This window comes from Lagopus leucura, unplaced genomic scaffold (genome assembly GCF_019238085.1).
Source record: "Lagopus leucura isolate 7727_CA_CO unplaced genomic scaffold, USGS_WTPT01 Super-Scaffold_760, whole genome shotgun sequence".
NCBI lineage: Eukaryota > Metazoa > Chordata > Aves > Galliformes > Phasianidae > Lagopus > Lagopus leucura.
Window position 1 is genome coordinate 8,660,339 of NW_024962257.1, and position 23,593 is coordinate 8,683,931.

Genomic DNA, 23,593 nt, shown 5'->3' on the forward strand with positions numbered 1-23,593 from the left:
GGCCATGTGGAGTTTTAGACCTGCTGCTTTAAAGCATTAATGACAAACAGATCACTCAGGTTTTGAGCACATAGGGTATACCATACTGTACTTCACTTTCTTGGGAGTGACAGCTGTTATCTCAGAAGCCAGCTAATGTATTTCTTCCATATAGGCTAGGTTTGTTGGTTTGCTTTTATGATGACATGGAACAGATGGATGCCGCTGTGGCCCGGGCTTTACTTCATCAGATGATTAAATGCAATCAATTAAAAGGTTTCCAGGCCAAGGTTCAGAAGGTGGGTACTGTACTTCCTCTTACTATGTTGTCAGGATTGGGAAAGGACTTTCTTCTTGAATTCAGAAAGATAAGAGTGAAATATTACTTGGATCTAAGAAATAATGAAATAGTTCTTGAGTGTATAATGCAAAATATAAAAGCTTTTTTCTTTACCTCACTGTACTCATGCTTTTCTTGTTCTGTTTCTTCCATATTTCTTTGACACTGTTGTTCTACTTTGGGATTTTAATGAAGTGTGTGGTCACTAATTGCTTGCCAGTGTCTATTCCAAAAACTCCAGTTGAAGTTTCGGGTGGTAATTGGAAATTGGTTCTTGGCAGATTTGTTTCCCATCTGTTTATTTTTTGTTTGTTTGCTTTAGCTTAAATCTCAGCTCCTGAATATTGCCATGCAGAACCAGACATTGAACGATACCCTTGGATCGCTGTCAGATGCTGTGGTTGGGCTGACTTCAGGCCAGCTGGAATCTTTGTCACCTGAAGCAGTGCATAATGCTATTGCAACACTAAACCAAGTCTCTGGGTGGGCAAGAAGTCAAATTATGATTTTATCCAGTAAATATCTCTCTTACGGAAAGGTACCTCTGATACAGCCTTCTTATCTTCTGTTTTTGAAAGCAGAGTGGCTTTTTCCTCCCAGTAACTGTAAATTTTGAAAAGTTTAGGGCTGGTATGAGACTTCTAGAACTGTTAGTGGTCTGAAAAATTTGTTTAAATCAAAGAAAACCATTCCTGAAGTAATATAATACTCCGGTAGTTGGGAGAATGCATATTTGCAATTGGCAATTGTATATGTTATTTTGTTTGTATCACTGCCCCACACAGCAGAATTTGCATAATCCCAATCTAGATATTCTAACATACTGTAATGAGTCAGGGTCCTCTCTGAGATTTCCAAAAAAAGGAACCTCAGGGAACAAATGGGACAGTTTCCCCAGAACTGTCTTGTCTGAATCGAAAGAAGTCTGCAGCAAGTGCATCTCTGGGCAAGAAAAAGTATTAAGTACTCAAAAAAAAATCGTTTTTGTTTAGTAATGTTTGATTTTAAATAAGTATTTTATGCACAATCCAGAAGACTTTGTTTGCTCTGTTATCTCTGCAGGTTTTATCATTTTATAATGTTAGCCAAATGGGTGCACTGGTGACTGGTATTAGCACTGAGTCATTCTACAGAATGAACCCAAAAGAGCTTTCTCAGGTCATTCGAGGCACGACATCCCAGTACTCATCAGACTTATCTCCTGCACAGCAGCAGGGGATCCTCAGGAAGGTAATTACAAACTGCAGTGCGTACCAGATTGGTTCTGCACAAAAGCACAATAACCAGATATGTGGAGTGTGATTTAAAATGTTACTGAGACTTGGAACAAGCTCACTGGTCAATATTTCTAGTGTTTTGTTGGGGTTTTTTTTAGTACTAAGTGTGTTCTGAAGGCTCTGTCTAACTTACTTCCAAGGCTTTTTTAATCCTGACATTTTTCTTTTGTACTCTCTTATTACACAGAATAGAAAGACAAATCCTGTAAATCTAAGCATCAGTTCTGAAGTGTCATGTATTTGTCTCTCACACTTTTTAGATAGCTTCATCTACAGATTTTTCTTCACTGGTCACAGATATACAAGGAGCTTTCTTTAGAGAAATATCTCTTTCTGATTTATGGAAGGAGAATGGATATAATTCTTCAATGATGAAAGAAAAAGAGCTAAGAAGCAGCCAGGTAAAAAGAAAAAAACAATAACAATGAATTTTCCATTCCATTGCAATTTAGTATGATGGGAGAACAGGAAAAGTGTTGTAGTACATATGTGTTGAAAGAAAAGAGGCAGAAGAAAGGAACTGCCCCAAACATGTTTTCATGTAAGCAGCCAGCAGTCACTTAGTGCCAAGGCAGGTTTCTGAGACAATGTTGTGAAAAGGAAAGTGTTAATGTGCACAGTTTAGACATCTTCAAGATTCTGACTGATGCATTAAGTTTCTTTCCAATACTGTGTACCAGATGCCTGCATGCACAGCCAGTCCTTCGGCTCTGTCCAGATATGGAAGGTTAGACAACGTGACCTCCAGAGCTCTCTTCAAACCTTCCTTATTCCACGGCCATGTGCCAGGAATGTGTTTAACATCATCCCACAGTGCAGGTCACTGATGTGAAGAGTAGGTTCACCACTGGGTACCAAACCTTGTGGTTGACCATTCTGGACACCGCTAAGGTCTTTAGATAGCATTACCTGATAGCATTAACCATACAGAAACCTTGCAATGGTGGTTGTATCTTTCGGCTGTGTTACTGAAGTTTTACTTTAAATGTGGTGGCTTTTATTTCAGGCCTTGTATCTGTATGAGTTACTGTCTAAGAAAAGTTCTTCTGTTGACCTCCTAAGGTATGGATAATAGTCTAGTTCTGTTACCAGAGCAACTTTAAGGTAAACTTCATGTGGCTCTTTTGTACTATTTTATGTTTGTTTATTTATTTAAGTTTTGATAGCCTTTAGATTACAAAAAAAGAGAGGTAGTCATAGAAACTAAACCTTTGGTTGTGGGGAGTAAGGACTACATCCTGCTAAAAATACTGAAAGGATTGAACTTTGCTTTCCCTATCAGTACAGGACAGCTTCTGAAAGGAGTGACTTGTCAGCTGATTGAAAGTATGGGCACAGACTCTTTTTTAAACCATTTTGAAGTCTTTGAAAATAATCTTCATCTGCTTTCCCCATATCAGGTAAAAACTGAAAAAGACTTTGTGTGCATAAGGGTACTCAATATCCAGACTGCAAGTAAACTGGAATTTGATCTTTTGTCAGATTTTTTTCCAAATCTTGTACATGTGAACTTGTCTGTTAACATATTTCATTTAAATCTTGTATGCATTAATTTGTTCGTTATCATACTTCATTTTGGCAATTTCATTTGGTACTTAAGAATTGCAAGAAGTTTTTACAGTCATTCCAACTTGCTAATCTATAAGTAATCTTTCTGGACATATATAAATAGCTTTTGGAAAAATACTAGCACTCTCATCCGCCCAAACATAGAATGCTTCATCTCTGATTTCTGCAGAAAGTAAACTCGAAACGTCTGAAGATTACACACACAGTTTTCTGTATGCTAATTTACAAGCTGTATTTCCGTTTTTCCTCAAAAATAACAAATACTAAAGATCTTAATTTTTGTTGCTTTTAGGTTAATTGTTTGGCTTGGAAGTTTTGGAAAGTCTCCAACGCATCTATTCCTCCCTTCTTCTTCTTGGTGCTTCCGTAAGTTGCATCTTACTGTATCTTAAGTTCCCACATCTGTAGCAGTATGTTTTGAGTTGTTCTTCTGAGCACTTCTTTTATAAACTACAATTTATAATTTTTGAAGTTCAGACTCATCTCTGAGGTTTTCTGTCTCCACAGATGTTATGGGTGTGGATATTGGCATCTGATGGTCAGGTTTGCATTCTGAGACCATTCTAATTCTTTTGCAGGATTGAGTACCTGGAGTACATTTCAGGCCCTCTGTGTGTCCCATTCATTGAAAGCCTTGGGAAGACTGAGATGGACCTCTTGAGTCCAGGCTTTCACAAAAAAGAAGCTGTGCTGCAGAAAGTGCAGGAATGCTTGGTAGGCACAGTTATGTGAGTCAGTGGTGGAGGGGGAGCTGCACAGAACCTGCTGAAAATTCCAAACTCAGTGAGAGTGGCTGATTAGTTTTCTCTTTGTTTATTGTCATACGGTGAATCACAAAGTCATACTGCCTGCTTGTAGTCTCCAGGGTACACAGGGATGCTCATGGTCTCCTGTAGATAGACATCAGGCGGAGACAGTGGCTCTCCTGCTCTGTATTGGTGCAGTGAAACTGTAGCTGATGGCCCTGGCAGGCCAATAGGCAGTAACACAGCATGGCAATTTCTTCACCATCACAAGCAGCAGCAATTTAAGACTGTAGCATCACTTAAAGAAACTCTGAAAATCTTCATGTTTCAACAGAGATGCTTTTCTTGCTTAGGATGAACTGTGTTTACTTTTTTGTACAGTGTTCCAAATTAGGTTTGCTGCCTAGAAATACTGGAAAAAATGCACATGTAATTTAAATATTTTAAAGAACTATTTTTAAATAACTCACTGGAAATACCAGTAGAGCTGAATCCTAACACTCAGTTATTGTCTTTGTTTAAAGTACAGCAAACAATGTGTGGTCTTCTGGATTGTACTTACCTATAGGCAGTGATATGCAGTTTTACCAAGCTCCTAATTTATTCCTAACAGAAGCCTGGTGCCTGTAAGAGTTCAAAGATCCCTGTTATGCCAGAGCTATGTTGCTTTTGAAATAACTCGGCAGTGAGAGTTCATGTATTTTTCATGTAGATCAAAATAATGCCTCTGTCTGTAATTTGGTCTGGAGAAGGCTCAGGTGGGATCTTACCAATATAAGATTACAGGAGCACAAACTGAAATACAGGAAATCCCAAGTAAATATAAAGCAAAGGCTTTTGTTACTGTGAGGGTGTTTGATCACTGGGACAGGTTGCTCACAGGAGTCTCCATGCTTGGAGATGTGCAAAACCCAGTGAGGCCACAGGCAACTGGCTGTAGCTGGTCTGCACTGAGCTCAGGGTTTGGACCAGGCAATCTCTAGAACTCATCCAGAATCAGCCATCCTGTGGTTCTGCTTGCACTTAACTGCTGCACTGCATTTCATACAGAGATGTCAGTCACCGTTTGCCTAAGTTTTTTGAATTTCCTGTTTGTATTCTTATATTTTCTTCATGCACTGTTTTGATTTTGTTGTTATCTGCCTAAGGAAACATTTTTCTTTGCCTTTGTGCATTACAAAGTATTCTCAGGAAATGTCTTTGACCACAGTGAAGTGGATGGAACAGCCTGACCCTGCCAACCCATTTGTAGCTGCAATTATTCCCTCTTGCTCCAACAATTGCCACTCCTTCAGAGCTGCATGTGGCAGAGGCAGTTGTACCAGGAAGATTTTGTGATTTCTGCTCATTTTTTTTAAGGAAAGCTACTTTTTGATGCAGCTTTGAGTATTTATGTCCTTGCGCACATGAACCAGCCCCGCATTCTTTTGGCTAGAGAAACTCTGTGAAGTTTTGTGGTGACAAGAGCTTGTGGCCCCACAGGGCCATGGGAGGACTCTCCTGGCAGGCAGAACTGCACTGACTCTGCACTTGCTGAATGGTCACCTGGAGCCTGTGGCAGGCATTTTACATTATTTTTTATGTGTGGTTCAATATGAAATAAAAAATGCACTGGAGCTTAACAAATGTGTACTAAATATCACCAGTTGTGGTAAGAGCAAGAAGTATAATATGGCTTCAACAGAAACTGTAGATTAAGTTGCTGATGCAGACTATAGAGTCTTTGTTCCTTAAAGGGTCACCAAGCTTAAATGTATTGTGATGCAGCTGAGTGATACAGGACAAGAGCCAAGATTAGCTCAGTCAACAAAGTAAATTCTTGTTTCAGAATGGCTCCATTGCTGATGAATATGATGTTGACCTACTTGGAAATCTAATCTGCCACTTACCTCCAGCTTTCCTGCATGGCAGAATGTCCCTGAAGGCAATGGCAACAGCCCTTCATCAATTCAAACTCTGCCGACAGCTCAGCCACGAACAGAAAACTGAAATTAAATACAAGCTCCTCGAGTTATATGGGTAAGGTATTAAGTGGAGTACCTTGCTTCTGCTGACAGTTAAGGCAGTGCTCTCTGTTCACGAGAATGACATTTCTGTTTAAGTGTGTAATGTGATAACTGCAGAACGAACTACACCCAAGGGACATCCTGGATAAGTTAAATCCCAGGGGAAAAAAGAGAGAAAGCATAATGGTTGAGGAAGGGCAGGCAGTAAGAACCTCTGGTGTGGTAAGAGTTGGGGGTGACTGGTGAAGTATGGCACAGGGAGCTGAAGAATTCTCACACTTGCACACTGGTTTGAGAAGAAAAAGATGATTGCAGGCACCTGTGGCAATTGAAGAGCGCCAGAGGAAGAAACAGGGGGATATATTGAAGCAACGGAAGAAAGAGTGTGTTAGATATTGTTAATGACTCAGATTAGGAGGCTGGTTTGAACTACATTGCTGTATCAGTCATGCAAAATGCAAAGCTGTTCTCTAGCAAGAATGTGAAGTTTCTCTTTTGCATGCTCTCTTAGAGATATCTTGCTTCTGAAGGCTAAGACTAACCACTTAGTTTCTAAGCATCCCTTTAGTCCCAAACTCTGTCACTGGTGCTTCCAGTAATTTTAGTTGCTCATTCAGCTTCCTCCTAGTTGTCAGGATTTTTCTGGTGATGTTGTCGCTGTATTTTCCAACAGATGCTGTCCCTGCATCAATCTTAATACAGATTCATTTGAATGAATGGAGTATTATTGAGCACAATGTATCATTATTCATTTCATTATTAAAATAATAAATGTCTGGTCAGATGTTCTCGTAGCAGGGCAATAAGTTTTCCAAGAGAACACAGACTTCTAACAGGCTGGTTACACTACTACCTTCTGCAGAATTTTCCATGCTGAAAATTATTTATCCAAGTGCTGTCTTAAGTTGACCCCCAAACAGGTTGGCTAACATTTGTGTCAAACAGCCCAAATAAGCACAGTGCTAAGCAACATATATTTTGAAACACCCTGCATCACTCAGAACTGAACTTCTTAGATATTCCTCTGAATAATTTAGCATGTTATTTCAGGAGGCATAGTACCTATCATAGAAAGGATTCGTGATACAAAAATGGCTTAGATGTCATTAGACCTGGCTCTCCAAGGTGTTAGAGCCTCCTTCATCTGCTCTTGGATCTTACAGATGATCTTACAGCTCTGACAGCTGGACAGGGAGATAATAAGGTACTTATTTAATTTTTCAGTGTCATCGCCTGTTTCTTGTTTCCTGATTTGCTTAGTGAATTTGATCTCTTTAGAATGACAGGGAAACTGTCCACTTTTCCTAAGTGTTCATGGGCCTGTTTTTTGGAAATGTTGAACACCCCAGCTCCCATTTTCATCAGGGAAAGCTACAGTTGACCAACAGCAATGAAAAAAGTGCCTGTAAACGTGCAGATGGTTCAGTATTGCAATATATTTTTTGTTTGTTGTTTTGCTTTGGTTTTGTTTTAACTTAGAGAAGCAAGTACTTGCAAGTGTTGCCTGCCTATTAGGCAAGGTGATCCTTAGGATAAGGCACTTGGAAAAAGGATGGTTTCAGTTTTGGTTATGATGGTTCTTATTTGGATTCCATTTAGCAGAATATTATTGCAGTATGAATCTGATAGAAAATGGAAAATTTTAATTGCTCTGGAAAGAATTGTTTCTCCTTGCTTGGACACTGTAATGCTAAGAATGTTACAAACATTGAGGGAGAAAGAGGGCAAAGCAGTGTTTGAAGGCTTTCTCTGTATGTCCTGAGAATTCCACTAATGCTCCACATGTCTGAGAGAGATGAGAAAATGCAGTCTGATGTTACAGAATCACAGAATGGTTTAAGTTGGAAGGGACTTTTAAGATCATCCAGTTCCCTGCTATAGGCGGGGATACCTCCCACTAGACCAGGTTGCTCAATATGCATGAATCATCACACTGGTGCAGGATCATCTGTCTTTGCTATATCATAAAGTATAAGAAAAACTCTGAAGTTTCAGTGCAATTTTGATTGCAAGCATTCTTCATTAATAATATTTTCAAAAATATTTTTTCAGCTCTCCAAAGAACTGGACAGCTGAAACGACATCAGATGTTGGACCATTCATAGCTCAGTTGTCAAAAGGAGAACTAAATGTCCTTGCTGAAAAGGTATGTGTTTATTTTAACGTTTAAATGTATTAAACATTATGTTTGAATTTGGGTTTATGAATGCAAGAACAGCCTAGATCATGTAACCTGAATGTTAAACTAGGTAAATAATTATTCTGGCAAGTAATCATGCTTTTATCCACTTCCTTGTTTCTGACTTCATCAGAATTTCTGAGGTTTCTTCTCTATTGTAGGCAATTATTTGCACATATACAGTGATAATTGCACACTGTCATGTAGAAAAAAAACATGCTGTGTTTAAAATTATGCAGACACAAATATTTTTAGAACTGTATTCTGTGTAGCATTATTTCCCCCATTCCTCTGCCTTTCAACTAGAAAAGTTATGTTTCTTACCTGTTAATAATGGGCTCATGTTGATCAGATCAGCATTTACTCCTGAAGCCCTTTGCCCAAAGGCCAGTTTAGCACACATAACAACTAATAGCCTCAGCACTGTGTATTGTAGTTTATTTGCCCTCCTTAGTTCATATAATCTTACAAGTTTTTATATATAGGGGTAAACTATATTGGATGAGGAATTCATTATTCTGCAGAAATATGTGAGCACAGTCATCAACTTTTTCTCAGGAATTAATGCTTGTAATTGACAAATAGAATAGGACTCATAACTGAAAGGGAAGTGTCCAGCAGGGCAGAGAAGAGATACCAAAGCATCACAAAACCCTAAAGAAGATGCTCAATTTTTATATTTATTTGACAAATTTGAAACAAAGAAAATAAAGTATTTTCCATGTTGCACATTACAGACAGAGGAGTTTGTTGCTAGTCAGTCAGCAGTCAGGCTGCACAGATGTCACCAGAATCAGAGGGCATGGTAGAGGGGGAATCTCTCAGAATTTACTTTGGTTTTAAACACCTGCTGTTGACCTTTCAGTTAACCTTGCTAAACGTCTGCATAAAGAGGAAGGAGGCTGAGCTGTTGCTAACCTCCATTTTGCTGAGGTCTGCACAAATCTCTCTCCAAAATTATTTCTTTTAAAAAAAGGAAAGATATCTTTTTCTTTTTTTCCTTTTGAAGTTTCCAGATATCGTTTTGCGAATAGCAAAGACAATTGGGCCACTTTCTTCAGCTGAAGAGCTTCTGTCAACTGTATTTGAATCTGTCTTCAATGCCACTGCCAACATGGAACCACATCTCAGCACACCAGGTGGGTTTTACCTGGTGTCTGTGCAGAGTCAAAGTGCCAGGTTTGCAGTTCAAACTGACTTTTTGTTTTGCCTTGATCATCTTATGCATTCCAAGGACAATGAAAATGAAAGCAAGCACTCAGTAATTTAGCAGTCTGCTTGCATAAACGGTGAGTCTTTGCTCTGTTGCCCACAGTCATTTGATGCACTGACCAATTGCTGAAGCACTTGATTTCAGTACTGCGTTGCAAGGTTCAGTATCTCTTGGAATGTTTGTACTCACACTGAAGAAAAGATTATTTGAATTGATTTTTTTTGTTGATTTTTACCTTTTTTTTGGCTTCTTTGTAATCTAAATGAAGCTCTTTGAATTGAAAAGCTGTGGAGGTGACAAGTTACTGTTGTGCCAAAAGATTACACACAGTTAATCCTTTGCCAGACATAAGCATATGGTGACTCAGCTGTTCTGAAATCTAACATTGATTGTGGCACTCTGTTTTGTTATAATCTAAAATTTATTAACAATCAATCTACTAGAATCTCTGGTGACAAAGATGGATCATTTTCTCTGTAGAAGGTTCATACTTTGACTATATTCTGTTACAATAATTCCTTCCCATATCTTAAATTCACCCAGGCAGAATTTTTAGGCCGTGTCATTTTGTGCTGTGGAGAATGACCTTGCTGTTGGGGAAGCTTCTGCAAGCGCTGATTAGCACTCAGCATCCAGCAGTTTCAGGGAGGCTGGTACTGACTGCCTTTGAAAACCTACCCATCAGTTCTGCCTAATGGTGCAAGTCCAAGCTCTCACCAGGCCCCTGTGCCTCCATGGAAATCCTCCCAGTTATATAGCAGCAACTCTGGATGATGGCTGTGACATCCCTTACAATTCTGTATTCATATACAGGAGATAGTGTTCTACAGAGCTGTATTTTTACATGGGCTGACAAAACCATGACCTCTATTGAGCAGAGGAATCATTACAAATTATCATGCTCTAAAAAAGCAGGATCAAGCTGACAGAGTATCAGAGCCCAGCTATATGGATCAAATTCACTCTACTCTGAAGAAGTAAACTATCAACTCATTAATTATTAAGACAGTTATGTCCTTACAGATGTTTCTCTAGAACTTGGTCACAACACCACCAATCCCAAATACTCTAATCAAGCTCATGTCCAGTACAATTGCAGAGCTGTCTCATCTGCACTGTAAGGCCAATATAAACCTGCCAGTGAAGCTTATGGCCTTTGTCAAAGGATGACAGGGTTCCAAGGCTGCTCACTCTGCGCTCAGAGTGTGCTTGTGCAGCTGGGAATGGGCCTGGAATATGGAAAATGAGGGAATTGTTTGTGCTGGTCCAACAAGAAATATTTCTGCTCTTCAAGAATGGTGTTGAAGTTCTGTTGCAAAGCATAGTCTCCACACAGCTCACATTATAGTTTCAGTAAGGAATGAAGTTTTATGGCTGGTTTCTAAATTACTAAAAAATGCAGTATTAGAAGAATGGCTCGAGGATAACATGGATGCTCTGCGTGATGCCAGCCTGCTATTTAACATCTCCTCCTGGTTGTGAGCAAATAATAATAACAGTAATAATTGCTAGTGACAGTTCATACATCTGTGCCTACACCAAGGGAAAAACAGAGGTGATGTTTAAGGCAAATTGGAGGATATGAGGCAAAATTCAGGAATTGTATGTCTGAGATGCTACCAGAAAGCAGCAGCAGTAGTGGAAAAAGAATTCAGGTTGCTTAACTCACAGCACTGAGATATTGTAATGTTATCTATGTAGTATGTTCTTCATCAAACTAAATATAATTATGTAGAGCAGAAGAAAGAATGAAGAAGCATGAGAAGCAGGAAGCAAAGCCAGGACTCTAATTAGTATTTCCCTCTGTAACTGTGCCAATATAACTGGTGCACTGCAAATAGTAAAATCAATGTTTTGTTTTTCCAAGAACAAAAAATCATCAACAAAATTTTTCATAACTTGGGGAAAGGAATTGTAGTGGACAGTATTTACATGAGAAAAGCTGACCTTTTGCAGAAGGAGAAAGTGAAACAATGCAGCTTCACACTGAAGGGCACGTACAGGGAGAGCAGAATGTCAGCTGGTACAGTGCATACTGAACAACGTTTTCGTTTGCTCAACAGATTCAGTCTTTTCAATGTTCTACCCACTACTGCAGCTTCCTTTGATGCAAATAAATCCCTCCTCTGCCTGCTTTCATAGTACAAATCTACTCTATGCATCCTCACTTCAATTTATTTATCTGGGGGAGCTTAGCTCTGACGCAGCATCTGTGGAATTCTAGCATTTTACTGGTAATGGCCATATAATCTCTACATATCTTCAGGTTTGGTTTAGATAATTGTTTAATAAGGTTTTCCTAAATTAGTGCCAGGAGAGAGAGAGCAGTAAGCAAGCACTTAGGACTCTAATTTCTATTTTCCATCAAAAGGAGAGGTAGATTACACCAAGAAGGACCAGGATTTGTTAAAACACACTGTGGAAAATCTCTCATTTGATCATGCATGGGCCGGAAGTTGCCCATAAATCACATCTTTAAATGCAGGTCATCTGTCCAAACCGTTCCGCTGTAAGCGAGGCACCCTCTCGTTCCTGACATTTTAACAACTCGCTTGACATGGAGAACAAGCACCATGCTTCTCTGACACATCCAGTTGCTGTCTCCACTTGTTTAAATGTCAGGCAAGTTTACAAGCTGTATTTCTATCTCTGTCAGGGTACTTCAGCATGAAGGGATCTCTTGTGTCCGACAGTTTCCTGCTGAACTGGATTCGGAAACAAACTGGTCGAATGCAGAGGAGTTCGTTCAGCGGCGATCTATAAATATATTTTAATTTTTCTGAGCAGCATTGGAGCTGGATGGAGACTGAGGCCATCTCAGTGATCTGAGTTTGATTCCTTTAGGCAACTGGTCTTGAAAAAAACTTGGAAGACCTCGTCTGCCCTCAGCATTGTATGCCTTCAGATTTTAGTTTTATTGTAGCATCCTGTATTGTAACTGTTCTGAAATACACACTACTTTTCTTTTTCAGCCTGCACTGCCTTTGAAGGACAAAGAATGTAGTTGAATCTCACAAATTGGGCAAATTATAGTTTTATGTCCAAGATATCAAGGATGCAAATATTTAAGGAAATTATTTCATTGTGAGATAATTAACATTACATTGGTTGCAGTTAATTAGTAGTCCATAAGCCTCTTAACTCTTGAATCTTCCTATTCAATTTCTTTATTTTGGTCTCTTTGAAAAATACTCCTACTATTTGACTTCCTTTTTTCCTCAGATTGCCTGGGAACCAGAGCCCCTTCTTCAGATGAAATTATTAAGTTAGCAGAAGCAAATGTCTATTGGTCAGCTCAGGAGCTGAAATGCATGGATGCAGGGACTTTTGACAAAAATGTGGAACTTCTTGGGACTGTCTCTGGTTTTAACAACTCCCAACTTACGGCCTTGAAGGAAAAAGCCAAGCAGGTAACTATTTTGCATGTAAAAGAAAATTTAATCCATAATTTATCTTTCTGCTATTGAACTACACAGTTCTAAAGTAACTGTGCTATGGTGATGTCCCTACCTCAGGAATATCTGTTGCTCATTAGAAAAATAACATGAGAAGATTATTGCTTTGTTTTAGAGTCAAGAGGCAAGTTGTTTTGAGCTACTGGCTGCAGTTTTGCTTTTCAGTATCTTTTCAGTTGCTTGCTTCTCACTTTTCTTTTATAAATGAAAAAAACCTGCAATCTGTGCTGTAGGTTGTTGGTTAGCCCTGCTGAGAATTCAGCTGAGAACGTCCAAGCATCTACGTTCATGTTAGATACAGTTTACAGTGTAATAAAACCAAACTGACTGAAAGAGAGGATACTTTGGTGGGTGAGCAACAGGTCTCTGCCCTGGGCCTTTGGCATGTGTGGTGCCAGTGGAGCGTGCGAGAGCACAGGACAGGGTTGGGTGCTGCCACCACTGTACCCTGTGTCAGGGGCAAAGCACCAGCAGTGTGTGGGCTCTGTGCAGTGCTGACTTGGGCTCCTACAAGCCAGACCTCACCCACCACTGAGACTGGTGATGCATTCCTCCTGGAGGTCACCTGCTTTTTCTGCTTGCTTGTATTGTTCCAAAATAGACTTATGTTTCAGCTAGGAAAAGCCTTAGGATGCAGTCGTACCTACTGTGTTGGCTTCAGAAGAATGAGAGATGAAGAGGTTAGCATGCCCAGGCTGTCTTCAGCTTCATGTCACAAGTATCTGATGGAAGTTGTCTCCTCTCTGCCTCCATCTCTCCCTGGCTAGCTTTTCCTGAATCCCATTCTGTCGAAATGATACAATGTTTTAGAAGTCATTTTTAGGTTCTGCTGGATTGTTCTGACAGAACAAGGTTAGGAAGTGTCTACAAGTGCAGTTAGCTGCAAGTAGGACAAGTGCAGATGCCTGGAGGTCTGAAGACTGTGCCAAAGTGAGCCTGGGCAGCATCTTTGTACAGTGGCAGTTGCAGCCAAAGCGGTGGAGCTTTGTTTAGATAACCCAAAAGGGCAGTTTCTAGCAGGGCAGCACATCTTTAAAACTCCCAAATCACAGGTGTGTGAAGAAAAGGGGCACTGGCCAGGTGTCTGACTAACTCTGCAGCTGTGTCTCTGCTGTGACAGGACAACAGCTCGCTGCATCAAATACATTTGTCTGTCTGCCTCCCTCTGTCAACACAGAGGCATGTGGGTGGGAAAAGGAAAAATAAAAATAATTCTAGAGAATAATAAAACTAATGCTCATCTGAGATGGTAGAAATTGAACTATTTTACAGAGTACAGCATAATAGTGTGATTACAGAGTGTTATCTGCTCTAGAGAAATTGTTAACAAGGTTGATATGCTCCTATACTCAACTCAAAGATCCACAGATCTCTGGTGCTCTGAATTTTGTATATTTGGTCTTTGTGAGTGCTGGCGAGACAGAATGCTGCTAGACAAGGACAGACTCTGTATTAATCTGTCAGATGCAACACGCTATTACAGTCAACACCAAGCATGAGAAATCAGTACAGGCAAAGGAGCTACAGCTCTTTGAAATTATTTGCAGAAGATGCTGTTATATTATTAACTAGTTTCTATGATTAAAGGTTTGATTAAGCCAGATTTAATTTCTCCTAAATTGATTTATTTCCTCTAAAATAAACTGCGTTCTACTCATGGCCACAAACTAATTCAAAAATTCTAGTTATCAGATTGGGTCTTAATGGAAGTAAGCAGCTTAACTCACTTGGAAGTGGAAGGTCTCCAGGCTCCGTGATAGTAACAGATGTATGGTTTTGTAGTCTCTAGGTGAATGAGGACAAAGGGGAGGTTCAGTTTTCATACACTGTGTTATTTATACCATTATGTCTGAGATAGCTTCAGCAACGCTATAATAGCAATGCAGATAATGCTATTTATGAAACTGCTCAGATTCTGTAATTTATGACCCATATCAGGAAACAGGCACACAACATTTATAACTGTATGTGTTTCGTGTATCTCCTAAGCTAGACAATTAGTAGCATTAAAACGGAGGTAATGCTTTTAGCTGTGTCTTTTCTTTGGAGAAGACTGAAATTTCCCAGACTTGGGCTATTTTCTGTTTCTTTATGACTCTATAAAACTGACATAAAAGATCTAGTGGATACTCAGTCAGAAGGTGAGGGTCTGGCAAAGACTGTCTTAAACAAATCCTTACCCTGAGAGTCATAGTTGAAACAGAACCTCGACAGTCCTGGGGCATCTCCAGGGTGTGTGGTGGCACAAAGAGCACACAGCCCCCAGCTCTGGGGGAGAGCATCTTATTCCAGAGATCTGGCCCTTTGTGTTCTGTGAGATGTAAAGCAAACACCAGTCCTCTGAAAATGGAAAAAATATTTGCATGGAGTGGTCAGCTCAGCCCAGGACTGTGCTTTTACATTCATTTCTCTACCTGGAGTTGTTTGCACAATCTCGTATGAGAAAACTCTCCTGCACTGACTGACATCATGCAAAGATGCTCAGGTATCTGATACCTTCTTTTTTTTTCCCTAGTATATAGCTGTCTTGTTCAAATTACTTCCATCAGCCAAAAACCACTGTCTTTTCTCCATAAAGGCAATTGGCCACATCCTAAGAGATACTGACCACTGACTCCCATCTTCTGTAATTCCCAGCTAAATGCAGTCAATTGTTCTGAGCTCTGCAGGTTTAGCTCTTGATGGCTATTCATTATTCCTTATTCAGGCAGATCTCCTGAAATTACAACTTTCTTGGGGCTGGTCTGTGATAGCTTTTGAATCTGTACTGTAACTGTGCAACAAATAAAGCTAGAAGAGGAACTCATCAATATAAGTACATTGATTTTGATATTTTAGATAAACTAACCATTATTACTTCAGTACCCACCTTCACAATATCCAATCTCTGCCTTTTGTGTGTGAAGAAACACATATCAAGTATCGGGACTTTTAAAAAGGAGTGTTTGAGGAATGGTGTACCTAGAGCAAGAGTCACAATGATCTAACAGATGTTTTAAATCAATGAATCTGTTCTAAAGGTCTGGGGGTCGCTGCTAGGCTGGAAGAGCTACCATATTGTTTCTCTGGGGCGTATAGCACTGGCACTCACTGAAAATGAAATTGAAGAGCTAGATTTACATTCAATTGACACCATTTCTGTCCTCAGTCAACAAGCAGAATGGACTCTTGCCCAGGTAAGCGTGTTACTGAATTTACCACTGAATACATCCTTTGGGATTGAAGTCCTGGGATTGCCGAGGAAACCAATACAGCAACCCCTACCACTGCCTGCTGGCTGCCTTCAGCTGAGGCCACCACAAATAACAGCTGGTAGGTCAGCACTGACGTCTGCCTGGCCAATGAAATGTCCAAGAGGATGTAAATCGCTATTAATTGCAATAATTGTGGTCAAACAGTATTAATTCTGGTGGTGACCAGTATTCCTTAGTTCTTGCCCACCAAGTAATAAAGGAGGTCAGCAGCTCCTCTCACACTGGTCCCTGAAGAGATGCTGCTGGTGGAAGATACAGGCCTTTCCTCACTGAGAGTAATCACTGAAGAGTTACTGTACAGCCCAGCCCTAGCATTCACTGAAACCTAGGTTGATAGCAAGTATGCCACTTGGATGCTATGTTCCTTTCATCTTCCTTTCTTTGAATAACTTCTGATTACATCAGGAGATTTTCATATTAAATTGAAAGAAAGTGACAGTTAAATAAGGCAAGACAACCTGATATTAGAAAGCCTAAATAATTCATATTAACCCAATTAATTAATTTGCATTTCTTTCTAGCAATTTAACTGAATTTGGCAGCTCTGTCAGGCACTTCAGTGCCCGTTTCTTGTAGGGAGATAGTCACTTGTGACCAAGAGAAGACATACTGAATTCTTTTAACTTGCTTGCATTTGGGAAATGGCCATATAAACACTCTGCTTAAGTGCCTCAAATAGGTGTTGCCAGTGCTCCTTCCGAAGGCCATGACAGAGCTCTTATTAATTATATTGGAAGGCTCGGGATTATATATAGGCCCTTTGTAACCCTCCATAGCTTCCAGTTAGAATTTGGGCTGCTGGTAACAAAATCTTCAATTATATTTACTCCATTCACACCTTTTATCTTTATATTTTTGCAGGCAAGATCTATTTTGCAAAGTTTTCTAGAAGATTCTGGGCAAACAATGAGTACACTAAAAAGCTTTGATTTAGTTGGATTGGGAGCTATTCTCTGTGCTCTGAACTCCACCGAAATCATGTCCATAAGGACTGCTGAATTCAGGTACAGCATTTGAAACATAACAGAATTGTTAGTATCTCTATTGATGAAATGCAAACTTGTTTTCCTTGAAGATTCATAGAGCCTAAAGGGCTCTTTTTGTTTGCATCCTAAATGCTTTAAGGAAGGCAGTATCTGTTACAGAAAGCATACAGTGGCTGTTTAAAACACAGTCATTTTAAATTTCCTCTGCCATTTGTATCCCACCACTCAAGTAATGCACTCAGAGACCTTGCAACCTACTGTAGGGAACCTGCTTTAGCAGGGGGTTGGGCTACATGATCTCCAGAGGTCCCTTCCAAACTCTATGATTTTGTGAAACCTGGGTTTTTGCTCCAGGCGTTCAACATTTGCTTGCAATGTTTGTACATATATTTTAACTCAGAAATGGGTTTACATTCTTGCTACTACAGACTATATTCCAGGCACTTTTAATACTGCATGCATTTGCAGCATTTCACATTAACCTTGTCTTTTGCAGTGCTGCTGTCGCAAGAATTGGCCTCTTGCTGTGTAGCACCCCTGTTCTGAGGCAGTTTAAGAAGATAACAGAGTCTGTGTTTGGAACTGCGACCAGCTGGAATGGCTCTGTGTTACAGGAAATTGGTACTATAGCAGGTAACAAGTTTCAGACTGCAGATGGTGATAGTTGTGAGGCAGTGTTATTAAGTGTTGAGTGAAAGGTTCGAGTAGCGGTGTGTTTTTCAAGACTGGCAAAAGGAATTTTTTTCCAGAGAGGAGTCACCTGCTGGGATGGGCATTCAGCAATTAGCACTAAGGAAAAGTTTGTGGTAGTCTCCATAAGGTACCTCCTTTTTTTAAAGCCTTCCAATGATTTCAGTTAATGCTCCCTAAGTCTTCCTGTCTTAGAGGAGACTATGAAGAAACATTCTCTAACGACACTGCTTATGACTTCATAGATTTTTCTCAGATCTCCCCTCAGCTGTCTCTTTTACAACCACAAGAGTTATTTAGTGGTCCTTCAGTTAGAGTACGCTCCATACCAGTGGCTAAGGACTTGTGATGTCTGAACACAGTGTAAGAAACAACAAGATTAAGAACCAGTATTCCTCAATGAAACATATGGAAGAAATACATTTATTAGATATTTTGCACAAGTGTTACCCTAAAAGTCAATCTAATAAAAAAAACTGTATTATCTTTGCAGGTGGTTTGAATGAGGATGAATTAAAAGCTTTTGATAAAAACCTGATGCCATATTTGCAGCCAATAGCAGTAAGAAGTATACCTGCTGAAATTTTCCAAGTAAGAGCTTTATTAGTGAAGAAGTAATTGAATTTTTATTGTTTTAACCCTGGTATAAATAACCTGCAGCACTGGTTTGGGGTTTCAGTAAGAATTTTTTCTATGGTTTGAGAGACAGTCAGGAATCTAAAACATTAACTTTAAACTGTGTTATCTGTACTTGGGATGAGCATGAAACATGTTAAGCAAGCTTTGTTTTTTCCTCAGAATGCGAATCAGAGAAAAAGCAAAGACCTGGGGTCAGAAAGCACAGAAGGGACTCTCTTTCTTTTCACACTGTATTCAAATCTGAGTTTTCTTCTCTGTTTATTAGCATTTGTAGAGATGCTATCACAACTACAGATTTCTGTGCTGACTTAGGTAAGAGCCTTTTTATTATCCTGAAATCTGGCAACATTTCCCTGTGTTAGCTCTGAGGAACAGATTGTACAAGCAGATACAGATCAGAAAGGAATTACATCTAATTACAACCATTCTGAATGTGGACCAGAAATTAGAATGTGGATCTCGAGGTCATTGGCCCAGACTTTATTTGACTCAGTGACAAGATTAATGTTCTGCCTAGTCTGGTCTCTTTCAGATGCTCAGTCAAATGATGTATTTATGGCCAGATGAGCTAAACAGATAGTTAACTGTGTCAGGATCCATAAATGAGAATAACTCCCTGAACAGTTACTGTTTCGCACAGTACCACTGACAGTTTAGATAAGCTTGAGATGCTCTTTGCCAAACTGTCTGTCTGGAAAACAGGCAAAGGTGAAGGTCTATGGCACCCTCTAGAATTTCTTGTGAAGAGCATACTTTCTTGTTAATAAGAGTGGGAATAATGATACAAAATGTGCTTAAAAAACAACAGGGGATCTTCCCAGAACATTTTGCTGTATTTGAAAGACTCAGAGCAGAATTTGTTTACATAGCTTTTATGCTATTGTAGAGCTACATACATTATTCAGGTTTTGATTTCTGAAAAACTACATTGTATAATGGACCTTAATTTAGTTTAAAAGTGGCTCATCTCAGCATCTCTGGATGACAGACATTTACATGAGTTTATGAGGTTTAAAGGAGCATACCGTTTGCTAGACAATGAAAAATTAGGAAGGATTTGTGCTGTGCTCTGACCTACCTGGAAGGGGAAAATATAATCCCTTGTAAAGTAGAACCTGGATGCAGAACTGTTGCTGCAGAGATGGCATGTTGTGCAGGAAGGCTGCAATTCTTGGGGCTGCAGATTGTTAGCTGGAATCGAAGCAATCCAGCATGGCCAATGCATGGCAGGTTAATTTCCGTGTAACATAATTACTACAAGATTATAATTTCCATATTCACTTTTAAATACAAACTTGTACATGCAAACTTGGAGGATTTGCAGTCTAAGAAAGGAAACAATCATGAGATTAAAACATATTATTTTTCAACTCACTGCTTTCCCTACTGATACCTCCAATCAAGGGTTAAATACAGATGAAGAGAGGTTGCTTGGGAGCAGGTATAAGAGGAAATACACGAAAACACAAGATGAGGCACAGTGTCATTTGTCTTTGCACAAGTCAGAAAAGTGACTGGACAATGAAACTCCTTTTACATACTGAAGCGGTGTCCAATCAAGTGTTATCAAAGAAAGCTTCTCAAGCTGTTACAGCCAAGCAGCAAATGCCCAGTGAAATAAATTAACAAAGAGCTTTTTCTAAGCTTTATTGAGTTTTTTCCTGTAGAAATACAATGTTGAAGGCTATTTCTCCTCATTCCTTACCTGTCTGTAATTGGAGGTCTAAATGATTTTTTCTGGCTTTTTCACTCCCAGGCATTGTCACCAAAACAAATAGCAAACCTGGGCCCTGAAAATGCTGCTATGGTTACAGAATCACAGCGTGAGCATCTGAGTGCATCACAGCTCCAGAGCCTTCAGCTAGCACTGGATGGAGCCAGGACCAACAGCCCCGAGGCACCCACCACGGCTTGCATACTGCTGTCGAGGCGACCCCCAGCTCCAGGTGGTGAGTACAGCCACTTCCCACTCTGCTTAGAGGGGAGGGTGCTGGTGCACCAGTGCAACGTGCATCTCAGCACCCACCAGGATCACACCCGTATTGTGAGGGAGGGCTAGAGTGAATTCTGTAATCAGCTTTAACTCCTACCACCAATCATGTGCCTGACCAAGAGGAATTACAAGGATGCTACTGGATTTACCCACAGCATAATGAAGGAAAACTGTCAGCTGGCTAGTGGATGACACTGTACTAAGCACTAGCATGTGTAAAACAGGCTGAAACAGAGAGCTTTCCCCACTCCTTCTTTCCCATGTTCTTTGCCTTAAAAGTTTGGAGTGGGGCCCTGGTTAGCTGAGCTGCAAATGGGAAAGGAATTGGCACTGCGGTGGATCAGCACCTTTATCCAAACTGGACCTAGGGCCCTGCTTTCCCCCTGCTGTTCTCATCCTGTTTGGAAAGAAAGCCTAGGCTCCAGTGGTTTAACTTACTACTTCTTCATATTACAAATCATACTGGAGACAAGTTATGCTGGTGAGTATATATGGATGTTTTGCAGTTAGTGATAGTTCACATACAGTCGAGCCAGCGTTGAGAGATTATCACTATCAGACAGCAAATATTATTCCTTCCACTGCTACAAGCAAGAGATAAGATGTTGAACAAAAAAGAGGAATGCTGAGGTGCTAAAAGAGGACTGAATTGCTACCATGCCCTTGCTGAAATTAAAGCAGATCTTACTGGAAGCAGCTGACCTGTGCTGTCAGCCCACATCTCTCATGCACGTGGCACAGTTTTCCTGTAGATATGCCACAGGGGAGGAGTTTCCTGGGCAAAGATCACCTGAGTTCTTGAGTTTCTCATTCATTATTCTTGCTATACCTATTATTCCATACTACCCCTATGAAATGTTTCTCTTTGGAGCCATGCATGGAAGTTGACCGTTCCAAATGTTGTCATCTTTTGAGCTGCTAAATATAAATAGGAGGCCTGAAATGCTGTAATTTGCTACACCTCTTCGGGCTGGCTTAGGTAGGATAGCACTAGTCTGAAGTATGTTGTGAAAGTAAAGCATGAAGCATTCTGCTTTTCAGGTGCTCCCCGTCTGAGCAGCTTCAGCATCTGGTTGTGTGCTTTGTTCACACTTGCACGTGCCTTTCTGAATCCATGAGTGTTAAGCTTATGGTAAGTTATGTTTCCAGTTGGAGGGATTTTTATAAGAGAGACTTATATCACGTGTAACAGTAATGGCTTAGCAGTAACATGGGAGGGTGAAGGACTGAGACCCCCTTTCTGCTTTGAAAATGGAGGTAGCAATTTCTGAAGAACTTATTTGTATTGCAGAGGTGTCTTGTAACTCTTAGCCAGTCTCAGACTCTAATCAAGAGTAAAGCACCTTATCTTATCTTTACTATAAGGCCAGCCTTAACAAAAGTATATTTAAAATTCCATGTAACACCAATCAATTTGTCCAATTTTTTAGAGCATGTTGTTTGTATTAATCTGTATTTTGCTTGTTCCAGTCCACTGATAAGATTGTATTCCACAAGTGCTGTGATAACCTCCAGGTGAATGAATGTTGCCATTGAATTTTATTGAATTTCCTAATTTTAACAGAATAAGATTTAACAAGAGCACTGATGGGATTAAGGTAAAAATGCTAGTTAAGCAAACTAAATGCTCTAGTATTCCACTCAGTGTTTAAGGCTGCAAATCAAGGTATGTCAAAAAATACAATATTTTTCTTTGCTTTTTGATTTTTAGTGTTCTGGAGATTACGAAAAGGAGGTGCTGAAGATCTGCAGCTTAGCACAAAGAGCAGAATGAAGAGGCGCTCAGATGCCTGAGTGCAACCTGGCTAATTTCTTAAAAGCAACACCTTCATCTGGCATCATGATGTGAAGTATCTCCTTTGCTTTACCATTAACAAGTAAGATGGAATCCCTCCAAATACTTCAGAACAAATTTCAAAATTGCAAATGCCTTATATGTGTCATGAGAAAGTTACTGGAAGATAAGCGTATATGTTAGAGAGGAGCCTGAATGACACAGAGGATGGGCAGCTGATGTATTTTATCCCAGTCCTTTTTATTCTGGTTTATTTGGTCATGCTATTTCAATCCATCTGTTGCATTTTGTTCCTATAGTTTGTAGCCTCAGGACAGAGGCTCTTTCTGTGTGGCAAATTAGAAGCCACGCTAAAAGCTACTGCTGTTGCAATAAAATAATTTCATTTCTGGGCCAGTAGTTTAAATCCTGCTCAGCTAAGAAGTAGTCCTGTGATCTTATTTAAGCATTTTTAATAAATGTATTCCCCACAGCTACATGTATACAACACAGGATTGTTACCACAGAGGGCAGTGCAATACTGTTTGTATTTGATGTGACAAAATGCACCATGGAAAGCTTATTATTTTTATCACAAGATGACCCTACAGTTTGGTCAGGGTTGAAGGATACAGCTAGAAACTATAGGAGAAAACTGTTCACTGGGACTGTGTACTACTAGGACTGTCAATCCAGCACTTTCCACAAGGTTTGTAATAATTTATCATAACTATGAATCACATATAGTTGTATGTCTAATGCCTTTCATGTCAGATAGAAGTATTTTAAACTATGGAAAAACAGATAAATTAAAAATTCGCTGCATGTAAATAGACATCGTTGTGTTCGTCAGCATGGTTTTATGCCAAGAATTCATGGTACCATCTTCCATTTTGCCATTGCAAAAGTCCTTATTCTGGAATTGAAGAAAGGCATTGATCACTCTTAAAAGTTCAGCTTCTCCATTTAGGGCTGCGCTGTAGTAAATGTCTTTCAGACTTGTATTTGAATTTCTTTATGGCAAACATCAAATCTAGCTTCTTTGCACTGAAAGCAGATTTGAAAAGTTGCTACAGCTGGGGAAGTGATAAGAATAAGGCAGGAGAGAAGCAGCTGCAGCTTCTTGCTGGGGGAGGGTGAGCTTTTGCTGTTGCTGGGAGTAACAGCTCCCACCACAGGCCCAGGTGGTCTGTGACTCCTGCAGCAGCAACAGGAGCCAACCTGATTTTCAAGACTGTTATTGGCAAAGGAAGCAGTGAGAGCACTGCCATTTTTCACCCTTTCTTGTTCCATCTTCCCCTTTAGCAATCTGCTGCTTTAGGAACTGCCTTTGCCTATCTCTAACCCTAGAAAATGTGACATGATGTTGAACAGTACTACATGCATTGCATTTATGAGCAAAGAACTACTATTGCTGTGAGTTGCCTTGCAACTTTTTCTCTAGCACTAATGATAAAATATCAGCATTTTCCCCACTGCATTTCCTTTTCTGC

General features: G+C 39.9%; 1 protein-coding gene across 1 annotated transcript in view; it reads left to right on the forward strand.

The window, feature by feature from the left end:
• Nucleotides 1-23,378, forward strand: part of OTOA (otoancorin) — a 34,304-nt gene extending 10,926 nt beyond the window's left edge. The window contains exons 12-30 of the mRNA XM_042864411.1: nt 155-278; nt 642-857; nt 1,382-1,549; nt 1,857-1,997; nt 2,603-2,658; nt 2,879-2,996; nt 3,458-3,531; nt 3,744-3,879; nt 5,740-5,930; nt 7,970-8,063; nt 9,106-9,235; nt 12,532-12,719; nt 15,785-15,940; nt 16,880-17,022; nt 17,501-17,637; nt 18,188-18,285; nt 20,090-20,282; nt 21,368-21,458; nt 22,038-23,378. Of these exons, the coding sequence (XP_042720345.1) occupies nt 155-278; nt 642-857; nt 1,382-1,549; nt 1,857-1,997; nt 2,603-2,658; nt 2,879-2,996; nt 3,458-3,531; nt 3,744-3,879; nt 5,740-5,930; nt 7,970-8,063; nt 9,106-9,235; nt 12,532-12,719; nt 15,785-15,940; nt 16,880-17,022; nt 17,501-17,637; nt 18,188-18,285; nt 20,090-20,282; nt 21,368-21,444 (2,440 nt within the window). The 3' untranslated portion in view covers nt 21,445-21,458; nt 22,038-23,378. The remainder of the gene's footprint in view (nt 1-154; nt 279-641; nt 858-1,381; nt 1,550-1,856; nt 1,998-2,602; nt 2,659-2,878; nt 2,997-3,457; nt 3,532-3,743; nt 3,880-5,739; nt 5,931-7,969; nt 8,064-9,105; nt 9,236-12,531; nt 12,720-15,784; nt 15,941-16,879; nt 17,023-17,500; nt 17,638-18,187; nt 18,286-20,089; nt 20,283-21,367; nt 21,459-22,037) is intronic.
• Nucleotides 23,379-23,593: the final 215 nt, after the last annotated feature.